The 15,066-nt window shown below is 37.0% G+C and overlaps 1 protein-coding gene across 5 annotated transcripts in view; it reads left to right on the top strand.

The window, feature by feature from the left end:
- The window catches only part of RNF130 (ring finger protein 130), a 124,294-nt gene that overhangs the window by 86,379 nt on the left and 22,849 nt on the right, over positions 1–15,066 (top strand). For all 5 annotated transcript variants that reach the window (XM_027867309.1, XM_027867312.1, XM_027867310.1 and 2 more), the window contains exons 5-6: positions 4,036–4,118; positions 9,448–9,544. In XM_027867309.1, coding sequence (XP_027723110.1) covers positions 4,036–4,118; positions 9,448–9,544 — 180 coding nt within the window. The remainder of the gene's footprint in view (positions 1–4,035; positions 4,119–9,447; positions 9,545–15,066) is intronic.

The following is a 15,066-nucleotide window of genomic DNA, read 5'->3' as shown; positions in this document are numbered from 1 at the left end:
CTTTGAGGTTCGACTCACACCTATCAGATTGGCAAAAATGGTAAATATAGGGGAATGGCTGAGCAAGTTGTGGTGTATGATTGTGATGGAATATTATTGTGCTATAAGAAATGACGAGCAGAATGCTTTCAGAAAAACCTGGGAAGACTTACATGAACTGATGCAAAGTGAAATGAGCAGAACCAGAGAATGGTGTATACAGTAACAGCAATATTGCATGATGATCAGCTATGAATGACTTAGCTATTCTCAACAATACAATGATAGAGAACAGTTCCGAAGGACTTGGGATGAAAAATGCTGTCCACCTCCAGAGAAAGAACTGATGGCATGTGAATGCAAATTGAAGCATATTTTTTTTTGCTTTGTTATTCTTGGGAGGTTTTTTGGTCTTTGTTTTCTTTTGCAGCATAGCTTTTATGGAAATGTTTTGTGTAACGATACATATATAATCTGTATCAGGTTGCGTACCTTCCCAAGGAGAGGGAAGCTGATGGAGGGAGAAAATTTGGAATTCAAAATTTTTTTTGTTTTTGTTTTTTAGGCTATTGGGATTAAGTGCCCAAAGTCACACAGCTAGTAAGTGTCAAGTGTTTGGTCTGAGGTCAGATTTGAACTCAGGTCCTCCTGACTTCAGGGCCGGTGCTCTATTCACTGCGCCACCTAGCTGTCCCTGGAATTCAAAATTTTAAAAAAACAAATGTTAAAAATGTTTGTTTGCATGTAATTGAGAAAAAATTAAATTTTAATTAAATCATAAAAAGAAAATGATGAACATTGGAGAGGCTATAGGAAAACATGCACACTGAAGCACTGTTGATGGAATTGTGATTTGTTCCATTTATTCTGGAACTATGACCCAAAAGTCACTAAACTCTTTGACCTACTATACTACTACTAGGCCTATACCCCCAAAATATAAAAGAAACAGGAAAAGGACCCATTGTACAAATTTTATGTCAGATCTTTTTATGTAGTAAAAAACTGGAAATCAAAGGGGGTGCCCACCTACTGGAAAATGGTTAAACAAACTACAGCATGTGAATATAACAGAGAATATTGTTGTTCTGTAAGAAATGAGTCATGGGCCATTTAAAGGAAACAGAAGACCTGCGTGAACAAGTGCAGAGGGAAGTGAGCAGAGACAAGAGAACAATTTATGCAGTGATGGCAACGTAATTTAAGGGGAAAAAAACCTTTGAAAAACTTTGGAACCCTGATCAATGCTATAACAAATGGCAATTCTAGAGCCGAAGTACAGTGCCCACCTCCTGAGAGAAAGATGATGGATTCAAAGTCCATACTTTTTTGACATGGCCAGTGAATGGATTGGATTCATTTGACTATGTATGGGGAGTAGGGTGGAGGAAGAGAAAATAAATGTAATTAAATTTTTACAAATTTGTATAATCCAATAAGGAATTAAGTGAATAGAACTAAAAGAATCATTTTCATAACAATAATATTGTCAAGTCAAACTATGAAAGACTTAAGAACTCTGATCAGTGCTATGATTAACTGCAATTCCAGAAAGGATCTGTGCTACCTACCTCTTGACAGCATACTTTTTTTTGCTTTATTATTCTTGGCAGAGGGGAGGGTTGGTTTGGTCTTTGTTAGATTCAATATGTAGAATGAGATGTTTTTGGACTTGGCCAGTGCTGGAATTTGTTTTACCTAAATATGTATATTCCTTTTAAGGGTTTGATTTTGTTTTTCCATTAAAACAGTAGGAGGTAGGAGGGAGAAATAAATAAATGCCTTGTTATTTGAAAAAAAAATCAATAAGCTAAGAGGATTGGTTTAAAGGGTTTAAGAGGTCTCTTCCAGCTCTAAATCTACGAATCTATGTTTCTGTAGTTTTGAGTGTTGCTATTCAAATGTCTATACCTTATATTTGCCTCTTTCTGGAAAACATTGTTTTTCTCTGACGAAATAAATATCTACCATGTACAGATTACTGTAAGTTTCTGAGGTAGCTCAGGCAGCTGTAACCTCCACTCTTCAGACCATACCTGAAGTTCAATTCTGGGTGCTACATTTTAGGAATAACATTGACAAAATGAAGCATATACAGAAGAAGGTAAACCAAAATGGTGAGAAGACCAGAGAACATATCAAATGCTGGCGTGTCATATTTATTGAAAGATCTAGGGATGTTTATCCTGGAAAAGAAAAGTCTGAGGGAGGACATTAATAAATGAACAAAAAATAAAGCTTTAATTAAGCATTGTATGCTAGGTACTGTACTAAGTGCTGGGAATACACATACAAAAAATGAAATAGTTCCTACCTTCAAGGAGTTTATATTCTTTTTTTTTTAGTTGTTTAATTTTTATTTTCAGATCCAAACTTTTTCCCTCCTTTCACCCCTTCCCCACCCATTGAGTAGGTAAAAAATACACTGCCCATTATACATATCAAATCATGCAGAACATATTTCCATGCTACCCACACTACAGTAGATACACAAATAAATGAACAAATAAATAAATGAGTGAATAAATAGTGCAAGAAAAATCAGGTAAAAAATATGCTTCAGTTTGCACTCAGAGTTCATCACTTTTCTTTTGGGAGATAAATAGCATCTTTCATCATGAGTTCTTTGAAATGGTTATTGATCATTGTATTGATCAGAGTAGCTATGTCTTTCTCAATTGATTATCATCACAAATATTGCTGTTACTGTGTACAGTAAACTAGGAGTTTATATTCTAATAGGGAGAGGCAACACATAAAAGAGAATGTGAAAGCCAGGTAAGGGAATTTTGGAATGAGAAGTCACAGAGATGGTGAGTTGATCCATAAGGTGGCTGATTGACATACCGTTTCCAGAATCAGTGGCTTTATTGATTTGATAACTGTGCCCAGAGCAAGAGATGGAAATGGGGGTAGATAGTGTCTCTTTCAACTCTGAGACTCTGTGATCTTCTACCAACAGTATTTCTCTCCATCTGTCTCTTCACAAATATGTGCCATCTTTTACTGCTCCCCAAGGCAATCTTGTTTGACAGAACAAGAACCCATGCTGAATGGATGATTAGAACAGACAGATTTGTAGCCAGTCAGCCAGGCTGCATTTTATGGGGAATAGTCAGGCCCTCTCTGCCTCTTTTCTTGGTCCCATCTCAGGTATGAAGTGAGGATGGTGGTGTTGGGAGGAATCAATAGGAAGGAATGGGAAAGCATTGATAGGCTTGGTGATTGGTTGAATGGTTGAAAAGAGGCATAAAGAAAGATCAAAGATTATTTCAAATCTGGTTGACAAAGAGAATCATGGTGCCAGTAATAAAAGTAGAAATTTCAGTTAAAGAAATTAATTTGTGGAAAAGTTAGTTAATGGTCTAGTGTTTAGTTTTAGATAAGTAGAGTAAATGCTGGTAGGAAACCCAAGTGAAAGCATCTAGTAAGTAGTTGTAAATATTAATCTGAGAATGTGGTCAGTACTAGAGATATCAATTTGGAAGTTATTCACAGAAAAGTAACAGTTGAAGCTATAGAAATGGGAGAGAATTGGAAAGAAGTCCTAAAACTTTAGAAAACACCTACATCTATGGGGTGGGAACAGGAGGAGGTACTGATGAAGTAAATAGAGGAAAAAGCAGTCAGGAAATTAGAACCACCAAGAAAGTGCAGCCAAAGCAGGGGTTAGTAGAATGGTTGATAGTATCAGGTTCTGTAGTGGTGTTGTTGAAGGTGAAGACTGAGAGAAATTCAGTAGATTTGATATTAAAGTGGTATTGGTGTTCTAGAGAGCAGTTTTGTTACCATGATGGAAGCAGAAGCCAGACAACAAGGGTTAAAGGAGTTGAGATTGTTTAAGAAAGTAGAACCAATAAATGGAGAAAATTATTTAGAAAAAAATTGATGGTGAAGGAATGGTGGTTGTGATCCTTTTTTATAGCATCTTGTTTCATAACCAACTTGCATATTTTATAGCCACTAGAGAATCCTAAGTCTGCTAATAACCATGTCACTTTCATTGCTAATGTAATTTCGGCACCTTATTTATTGCTGTTGTGCTATTTGTTTCAGGAAACAGACCCAGACTTTGATCACTGTGCTGTGTGCATAGAGAGCTACAAGCAAAATGATATCGTCCGAATTCTGCCCTGCAAGTAAGCCCTTTTTGACCTGTTGTGGAAGTAAATTTAATTTTTAAATTAAGAATACTTTTGAGATGATAGACTATGAAATGTTAAAGCTGGAAAGGGATCTTAAACACTATTTATTTAGTCCAGCCCCCAACCCATTTTTCCACATGGGTCCTAGAGAGGTAAAATTATAAGTGCCTGCTATGACATTTAAGGCAGACAGTGTAGTACAATGCCCCGAGCAAGTCAGTTAACTTTCTGGACCTCTACTTCCTTGTCTGTAAGGGAGGGGAATGAAGCTAAAAGGGTTCTGAGATACCTTCCACCTCTAAATCTATGATCCTATCTATGCTCAGCATGCTCATGGACTTAATTCAAAGTTTAGATAAAAACAAGTCTGTTTTCCTCAAGGAGCTTTGCACGATAAAGTACATAAACAGATAAATATGATAAAATTAGAAGTGCCTAAGAAACGTACAAAATGTTGGGAGATCTGGGGCAGCTAGGTGGCACAATGGATAGAGCACCGGCCTTGGAGTCAGGAGGACCTGAGTTCAAATCCAGCCTCAGACATATAACATTCACTAGCTGTGCAACTCTGGGCAAGTCACTTAACTCCAGTTGCCTCACCCAAAAAAAAAAAAATATTGGGAGATCATAACTGAAAAATTACTTTCAGTTGAGATCAGAAGTTTCACAGAGAAGGTAGCATGGTGCTAGGGTGAAGAGAAAGATGGGTAATGTTGCCACAAGTAGAAATGAGAGCATTCCAGGTTTTGGAGACATAAAGGGAAAAGATGGAGAAGTGGGAAAATATGGGACAGGTTTGGAGGTTGGTGAATATTATAACTTGCCCCAGAGCATAAAGTGTTTGTGATTAAGAAGATACTTTGTAAATCTTAAAGTGCTATATAAATTAGTCTTTTTTTTAAAGGGATTAAAGTGACATAAACCATACTATAAATAAACCACACTATAAACTGTGGATGTTTATCCTGGAGAAGAAAAGGCTTAGAAGAACATGAAAGCTATCTTCAGGTGTTTGAAGAGATGTCAAATAGAAAAGGAATTAGAATCATTCCACTTGGCCCTAGAGGATGAATTTTTAGTGTTATTTACAGTATCTAAGTGTTAGAAAAAACCTAAAAGGCCACCAGTCCAACCCATGCCTGATCAAGAATCCTTTCTACAACATTCCTAACAAATCATCATCTAACCTCTGCTTGTAGACCTCCAGTGACAGAGATTTCTCTCCTAGGTCAGATCATTTTACTTTTAGATAGTTTTAATTGTTAGAATGCTTTTCCTTACATGATGTCTAAAGTTTTAATTTTCACCCATTATTCATAGTTCTTCCTTCTGGGGTCAAGAACAAATATAAGCCTTCTTTCATATGACAGCCCTTCAGATATTTGAGGACAGCTATCATGTCTTCCCAAGTCATCTTTTTTTCCAGGGTGAATGCCCACAGTTCCTTCAACCAATCCTCATATAACATCTCCAGTCGTCTCTGCCTTCCCTTTTCTGGAGAAGCTTCAGTTTGCCCTAAAATGTGGTTCCCAGAACAAACATAGTGCTCCAGATGTGGCCTGACCAGGACAAAGTATAATGAAACAATTAACCTCCCTTGATTCTACTTCTGTGGATGCAGCCTGGTATGTCATTAGCTTCTTTGGCTGCCATGTCATATAAATAACTCATATAGAGTTTATGATTCATGAAAAATATCAATTTCATGGGAACTATTTATAATCTAACTAAATCTCCCCCACCTAGTGCTTGTGACACTGATTTTTTTAACCCAAGTATAGAACTTTACATTTATCCTTCCTAAATTTCATTTTATTTACTATAACCTAACATTCTGGCTTGGTGAAGTCTTTTTGGATCCTGATGCTGTCATCCAATCTGTTGGCTGCCCCTCCCAATTTTGTGTCATCTGAATATTTGAAAAGTATGCCTTTATGACTTCATCTGAGTAACCAAAGTATCAAATAGCACAGGGTGAAGGATAGATCTTCACTGTTAGCAACCTCTTTCTGATTAGATATCAACCTATTATGACTACTTTTTTAAAATTAAAAATCTATCTTCTCTTTTTCCCACTTCCTTTCCCCATTGATAAAGAAAAACAAAACCCTTGCAACAAACATGTATAATAATGATTACTACTTTATCCAATATCGAATCTACTCCATTCTACTATCTAATATCAAAAACAACAGACTTAGAAAACAAATGAAGGCAAAATAATTTAAGAACCATTGGCTACCTTAAAAACCATGATTCTTTTTTAAAGCCTAAATACTGTATTTCACAAAACCATAAATGATAAATATTCAGAATGACAAAGTAGAAAATAGAAAGAATCTTCCAATAATCTTCTGAAAAGAACCCCAAAAGGAAAAGTCCCAGCTAAAATTCGGGGCTTTCACATCAAAGCAAGCGAGCAGAAAGAATCAGTTCAAGTACCAAGGACCTTCAGTCAGGATCATTAATATTTGACAATTTCCACTCTAAACAAGAAGACATCTTGAAATACAATATATCCAAAAGACAAGAGAGGCTTGCAACTGAGAATAATTTACCCTGCAAAGCTGAGCATAAGAACAGTGAAATACAAACATGAGTCAAGAGAAACCTGGAAAAGTAAAATTAATTAAGTGACTGGAAGCAGACAATGTAGTGCTGACATTCTGGGGTTGGGAGGAGGGGGAGAAGAATGAAGTGTCTCTTCAGAACCTGAGTATCTTCAAATGGTATTGATAAAATCAAATAAGAAAAATGTAGGTCTTAGGGTTGGATCGGTTCTGTGCTGAGGGTTTGGGGAAGAGGGAGAGAGTAAAGAGAGGAATTGGGGAGTGTAAAAAGAAGGAAAAACTTGTTGTTTCTCAAAATTAGAGAGACAGAGAGAAGGAAGAATATACAAACAGAAAGGAAGGGATAAGGAGAGTAAGAGATGAACCTCACTTTTATCTGAAACAGGAAACAGAGGGTTGAGCACTCACTCTCATAAATAGTTTGGTATGAAAATACATCAGATTCAGTGGAGAAACAAAAGGGGTGGGAAAAGAAAGGGAGGAAGGACAATATTGTGGAAAGAATAGTCACAAGCAAAACAAACTTCCTGATTTTGAAGGAGAGGGATTAAAAGAAGTAAAAAGAAAAAAAATATTGCCAAGAACTAGAATCTAAAGGAATGCCTCAGATTCCTCTTAGACTGTTAGGGAATGCCTAAACTATTTGTGGTATGTGAATGTAATGGAACATTATTATACCATAAGAAATGATAAAAGAGACGATTTCAGGGAATCCTGAGTAGTGTGAACAGATGCAGAAGGAAGTGAGCAAAACCAGAAGAACAGCAACACTGTATAGGAAAGCAAAGAAGGATTAGCAGTGTCTCCAGAGTATCTGTGATGACACATATTACTTACCTCCTGACAGAGAGATGATGGACACAAGGTGCAGAAAAAGATGTACATTCTTAGACATGGCCACTGTGTGGATTCATTTTGTTTTACCATGCTTATTTGTTATGGGGCTTTTTCTTCTTCTCTAATTTTTTAAGGGTAGGAGAGGACCAGGGAAAAGAGGTTAGCAATAGTGATGCCAGAAAAAATAAATCCCATTTTTTCAGTGCACAAAAGGAAATTCAGGAGCAATCACAGACAAGCAGGACAGTTTCGAAGTTAATGTGTAGATGGGGCAGCTAAGTGGCGCAGTGGATAGAGCACTAGCCCTGAAGTCAGGAGGACCTGAATTCAAATCTGGCCTCAGACCAAACATTTGACACTTACTAGCTGTGTGACCCTGGGCAAGTCACTTAACCTCAATTGCCTAAAAAAAATTTTTTAAAAATTAATATGTAGGATTTATTTCTTAAGTATTTTAAAAGCAAGCTATATGAAGTGGAGATTCATGATTTCATATCAAATACTCCTTTTGCCTTTTGTTTTGCATATGGAAATGTTCTTTTCTGATGTTTAAGTTCAGAATTTTCTTTTTAATTATCTCAAGACTATAAATGGAAAAGCATCAAGCACTTAGTGTATGCAGAGTATTTTTGCTAAGCTCTGGGAATACAAATAGAAAAGCAAGATGGTTCCTCCTCTCATGGAGCTCACATTCCAATTAGAGAAGATAACACATGTAGGAGTTTTAGCTGCAAATCAAATGACGAGGCTCCATGGTCCTTAGGGTGCAGCAACAAAGTGGATGATAATAGATCTTCTTTAATGTTATGTCCATTAATAAAGCTATCAGCTTCTGGTGTTGAATCATTTGTCAGTGGCAAGAACTTTGGTGATTTGCTTTTCTGGCTCTTCAGTAGCTGTGGCTACTAAGAAAGTAAGAGAATGGGAGGTGCAGCGCCTTGCAGAGGAAGTTACCAGGTTGCATGCTCGCAAGAGTTACTTCCTTGACTATGGCTTCAGGGTCCAGACTGGAAGCAGAACTGGTAGTCTGTGGTGCTACTGTTCCTAGGGCTCTTGGGCCCACCTGCTCATCCATGGCAGTTCACTGGTTGATGGTATTGGGAGCACAGAGGTTGAACCCCTTCTTCAGAAGATTTGTTCCCCTTGATAATGCCTACAAGAGCCAAACTGGAAAGAGGGTCTTGGTTTGTTGGGCATTACAAATCCAGGGGCTCTTGGGCTCAGGGTCTTGGGCTGTCTACACCAGCATCTGAGGAGAGGTGATAGTCAAGGTGGTTTGACTTGCCTGGCACATAGCAGCACCCTCCTCTCTCTCCCTCAGAATTCCTTGCCACTTCATCTAGGCCGACTTCTCTGTCCCCAAAGTGGTAATTGGTCAGTAGCTGGTGCTAGTGAATGGTAACCCATTCTCCCCTTGAGTATGGCTGCTGGGGCTGGGCTAGAAGCAGTGGTAGTAGTTTGGCAGGCCCTTTTATCCCCTAGGCATTTAGGCTTGGTGTCAAGGACTGAAGGATTTCAACTATCTGGCGTGTGCTGCCAGCTGCTTCCCATCTCTCACCTATGGTGACCTGCTACTTCAGCTAAGCTAGTGGGCCTATTCCATCAGTGTTAGTCAACAGTTGATTCTAGTAGTGGGCCTCTTCTCTAAAAGGGTTTTTATCATCATTTTGAACTTCATTTCTCCTTTACAAAACCAAATGTAGAAGATAAAGGAAATTGATAGTCCTTTGTTCTGACCCCAAGACATTTCCTTGAGAATTTTTCTTTAGTGAATGCCTAACACTACTCTTCTTAAGACTTGCCTTTTTCTCCAAAAAGGAGCAAAAAAGTTAACTGCATATTTAATTATTTGACTTCTGGTTATTAACGTTTAATTCTATATGATTACTGTAATATGATTCTTTTTTATTTAACAGGCATGTTTTTCACAAATCCTGTGTGGACCCCTGGCTTAGTGAACATTGTACTTGTCCTATGTGCAAACTGAACATTTTGAAGGCTTTGGGAATTATGGTATGTTTCTTAATGGATTCTTGTATCCAGATTCTTTTCTATATTTAACATAATAATTTATATTTGTATAGTACTTTAAAAGTGTTCCACATTCATTAATTCAATTTGAAGACAGTGGTTATGATACTTTTAGGAAACAGGATAAATGGCATACCAGGAAACTCCAAGAGTTATTTGATAAATTCATTTAATATCCCTAAATTTTCCATCAAGTAGTGGGAAATAGAATGTTTATCACATAACTGCATAATTAGATTTACATAGCACTTTTCTTCCAAGTAACTTAAAGCTCGAGTTAATCTCATGATACTCACCGAAGAGCATTGACAGCTATTATATCACTTTGAAGAAGAAAAGGGCAGGAATGCCTGGAATACAGAATGGGCAAATGTGACTTTCTTAAATCTGACATCAAGAAAAAAGTAAAACTGGAACAAAGATACAAATCTTGGTGAGTGTTTTCCATAGAATGAGTAATAAGCAAGATGAGCTTAAAGTGAGAAGGTATCACTTGAGATGTGATGGGATGAAATCTATGACTGGAACAGGATGCTGGATTGATATATATGTATATATACATATTTTATAGATATGTGTCTATACATACATATATGTACATGTGTGTGTGTGTACACATACATACTTCATTCAAAAAAAATCTGATAAAGCGGGGGCAAGGGTATTAGTAGCATTGTATGTTAAGAAGATGTACTCGTGTCAGAAAATTCAGGAACCAAAGCAGGAGCCATGTGGGAACAAGGGAAAGTCCTTGTGTAAATATCAATAGAAGCAGAAATAGAAGTGATATTGCCATCAGTAACAATAGACCAGAGATCTCAAACTCATAACTCACAGGGATCCTTTTTTTGTATTTTTTGAGTTTGACATCACTGCTATAGACTACTCAGACAGAAAAGGGAAAGAAAGTTGAGAAACATCACAAACCTAGCACAGAAGCATAATAGAATAATGGTAGGGGACTTCAATTATCCAGACATCTATTCAAGCTATCTCTACAAAAATCACTGCAGCCTGACTTGACTTCGTGATAACTTCATCCTTCAAAAGTCAGAGTAACCAAGAACGGGAGCTTTTATTCAAGATGAACTGGCTATTGGTATAGAAATGATGGGAGCCATAGAAGCAAGTGACCACTCTACCCTAGAATTTGTAAAAGAGGAGAGGAAAACCAAGAATAGTCTAATATGTAACCTAGATTTGGAGAGAGAAGATTTTAACGGGTTCACAGAGGGAATAAGTGAAATCCTGTGGACTAAAATTCTATAAGAGAAGCCAGTCTAAGAGGGATAGAAAGCTTTCAACGATGAAATTCTGAAGACAAGAAGAAAAACAATTCTGATGAGAACAGAAAGGGGGAGTTGTCTCAAGAGACCAATGTGGATGCACAGGGAACTCATCAACAGCTTACAGTGGTATACAAATTACTTGGCACAAACAGTGATTTTGATATGGTTTCATTTTGTGAAAGCAACAGTCATGCATGTTTGCTTCTACTGACACCAGGTTGTCACGAGACATTTGTCCTTGACCAAGTGAAACAAGATTGAGCTGATTTCCCTACTTGCAGTTAGCTCTCTATCAGTTAAGTGCTGGATTTTGTGCCATTGATCTCATGTTTTTAACTCTTTGATTTTTTTTTTTGGAGGTAATTGGGGCTAGTGACTTGCCCAGGGTCACACAGCTAATAATGTCTGAGGCTGTATTTTAATTCACGTCCTCCTGATTCCAGGGCCAGTGCTCTATCCACTGCACCAACTAGCTGTCCCACCTCTTTGATCTTAAAGATTGGATGTTATTCTGAGGAAACTTGCAAAAGTTGGAGCTTTTTAAAGAGTACACTTCATTGGTTGTTAGAGGTATTGCAGTGGCTGTTGGTATGAGGAAATCAAGTGTTTCAAGGATCATTCAAACCCATTTGCACTAAAACTTTTTAAAGGAAGGTATGGTCAAAAATGAAAAATACAGCCAATAAATGACAAAGTATTGCTGTAAAAAAATTAAACCTCAGAAAACAAGCAAAAATCTTTGGAAGGACCTAGCAGTTGGAGCGGTTGTTATTGATTCCTTTACAATGTCACATAGGCTTATTAGAGTTGGAAAAACAGCAAGAAGACTCATAAAACAGCTGCCAACTATTACTGCGAAGGAAAAAAACCGTGGTCGTAGATATAACAGTACAAAGATGAGAGTACTAAAGTTTGGGGAAAGGTCATTTTTACTGATAAAATTCACTTTTTCATTCAAGGCTTTTATAACAAGTTGTTGTCATGAATCTTTAAGAGCTGGGCATTTTCATCAGATTGTATAACATCCACCCAAAAAATCCTTTGGGGATTTTTTTTGCTTCCAGTTGGCCCGTAAGTACTGTTTCCAGTTAAATATAATGATGTATTGAGAAGCAGGATTATTATAGAAATTCCCAAATGGAGATAGAGTACAGCAACACAGCCTTGCACCATGACATGTCATGAAAGGTTAAGATGCAAGAGGTGGAGATAAACATGCTTTAGTGGCCAGGGAGTTTGCCTGATTTAAACCACTTTGGAAATCTGTGGGATTTAATCAAGGCTAGACTTGGGAAAATGGACTATTCCTCAAAAATATACTTAGTATCTCCAGTGTACTAAGTGTGATTTCATGATAAAGAATTAAAGAGTATGTGCTAAAGTCTTGTGAATTCAGTGCCAAATATTGTTACCAAAAAAAAGTAGTTGCAGCAAAAGGACATAGTATATATTGAAAAATCTTTTAATTTGTAAGGTTTATTGTATATAAGTAAATTTAATTATTTTACTTTCTCCAAATTAATTCATACACCACTGTTGGTTGAAAAAATGTTGGTACAGAAGATGGAATCAAAGGCAGGTAAAGGAAGTTGAAGATAAAAGTGTGACATGGTTCTTAAAGAAAGGTATCTTGGCCTGCCAGTGCTCAGAGTGACTCAAGACTGGCAAGGAAAGATGAGGATAATAAAATTGTCAGGGGAGGGTGGCTTTGGCGGGGAAAAGGATCAAAGGAGAGGTAGAATTGCTGCTTTGAATAGATAGAATGATGACAATTTAAATGGAGAGAAGACAACTTTGCTTGTTTTCTCTTCAAGGAAAATTGTGTTTGGACTAAAACAGACAAAATTAAAATGGGTAATAATAGTTAAATTACTGAAATAAACAAGGAAATGTTAAGAAAGCAGGTAGCAGCCCTTGATAAATTCAAGTGTCTTGGATCCAATGAACTACAGTAGGATACTGCAAGATATGATCACTAAGCTGTGAGGTGATCTTTGAAACATCTTGGAGAGCTATGGATAGTACCAGAGGATTGGAAAAGAACATGTCTCAATGAGAAGAAAATGAAGTCTGCAGACTATTAGACAGTGAGTTTAACTTTGATTCTTGAAAGGATCCTAGAATATTTCATTAATGGGATAGTTAGTGAACATCCAGATAAAGATGAAATGATTACAAAAAGCCAGCATAGCTTAAATAGTTGTGCCAGACTAGCCTTATTTCCTTTTTTTTTTTTTTTTAGGAGTTGGGCTGATAGATCAGAGTATTGTGGTACAAGCAAGATATTTTTTAGGTTAACAGTCAAGTTATTCAATATTTATTTCCTCCAGCTGCTCAGTCATGTTTGGAGGGTAGGAGCCCATCTCTTGTAACATCTGTGGAAACCCATTGGCCTTGGATATCTAAGAAACCAGTTATGCAGGCTTTGCAAGTTTGTACATAGGAATAAATTTGTTTTTCTTAAGTATAAAACAGTTCAAACAGGTCTTTCTTGTTTCTAGCACAGGAAACATTTTTGTATGTTGAGTTAGACCATGGTCAGCATATAAACATAAAGCAGCAAATAAAATGGGAAGACGAATTTTAGGTACAGGTAATCCATTACTTGAAAATGCTATAAATAAAATTTATCTAGATTTTTAGCAAAGCATTCTTCAAAGTCTATTATGCTTGTCTCATGAACATGATGAAGTGCCATGACCTAGACAATACAGTTAGGTGAAATAAATAGACATTAAAAGCAGCCATTAATGATTTGACATAACCTTGAAAGAAAGTCTCCAGTGGGGAGCTTAGCTCTAAGCTGGTGAGCATTTTCTCATTTAAGGAGTAAACCAAAAAGGTTTTGGTACTCAGAAACTGTGACAAACCTGCACAATTGTATTTAAGCATTGTGTAGAGAATTCTGATATTAAATTACTTGTTCGTGAACCCTTTTGATAGAACCCACAGTCCTATAAGCAGACAGGGTTGCTGCAAGGAAATGTTAAAAGGACAAAGAACTATTCTAGCAGGTATGAGAAGGTGTAGTAATTTAGAGAAGACAATATTCAAGAAATGGGACAATAAAAATACTCATGGCTTCAGGTGTCTGTACAAATTAATAGAGTTTAGGTGATTGAACTAGAAATCTTAGTGAAAGGAGGTGAAATTCAGTCTCATAGGTATCACTGACCCTTGGTATTATATGATTTCATGAATAAAATCTGACAATCGAAGGAAATAATTTACAGTGAACATATTAAATGAAAGCAATAGTAGAATAGTGTTATATGTCAAGAAGGTATACTCTTGTGAGAAAATTCAAACTAAAAAAGGAAAAGGGCAATGGAAAATATTTGCATAAATATAATTAAGGAGAGAAACAAAAGCAATGTTGTGGTAAAAGGCCACCTGACCAGGAAAACAGGCATGAGTTCATGGAAAATCACAAATAAGGAGGCATAATAGTAGCAGCAAGAGGCTGCCATTAATCAGTCTTCTGTCAAAAACCTCATTTTGCTTAAAAAAAAATAGAACAGTCTACAAATTCTTGATTTACATCAATATTGATTTTATTTTTTAAAGACTAGAAGACAAAACCATATTCTGACCAACAAATTTACTGATTTCCAGAAGAGAAAGGATGAAAAACTCAGAAGGAAGCAACCACACCAGCTTAACGTTCATGATAAACAAATGCCAAGCATCTGGCTTTCACCCTAAGTTTTAGAAGAATAAATGAATAAGCAGCTATTAGGGAACTATGCTGAGGGTTGGGAATACAAAGAAAGCAAAATGGTTTCTGCCCTTAAAGAACTTATATTCTAATGAGGAAGACAACTTGTGTAGAGGAGAAACACAAATTGGAAAGCAAAAAGGAAGGGGGCGTGGGGGTTATCATGACTTGGAGATAACCAAGAAGTTATATAGTAGCCCAAGACGCAGTAAGAAAAAGTGAAAGCTTACCAATCAGTGCCTAGGGTCCTGCTCAGGGGCAGGAGTACAAGGTCTGAAAGGGGAGGAAGCTGGAGGTTAGACTTCCTGGCAGCATAATTCCAGGAAGTGGAACTATAGACCCAAGACCTGGTAAGATAAGATGAAAGCTCACCAGAGCCCAGGGTTCCAAGGGAATAAGTATGAATTCTGGTGGAACCAGGCACTGTGGCTTGGGGATGGCCAGGTAATGGCAATTTCAAAGAGCTCAGATAGGATCCTGCGTCCTAAAATTCTGTC

Source organism: Vombatus ursinus, unplaced genomic scaffold, assembly GCF_900497805.2.
Source record: "Vombatus ursinus unplaced genomic scaffold, bare-nosed wombat genome assembly UNPS02014785.1, whole genome shotgun sequence".
In the NCBI taxonomy this organism is placed as follows: domain Eukaryota; kingdom Metazoa; phylum Chordata; class Mammalia; order Diprotodontia; family Vombatidae; genus Vombatus; species Vombatus ursinus.
Note: the sequence above shows the minus strand (reverse complement) of the source record. Positions and strands in the feature narration are given on the sequence as shown.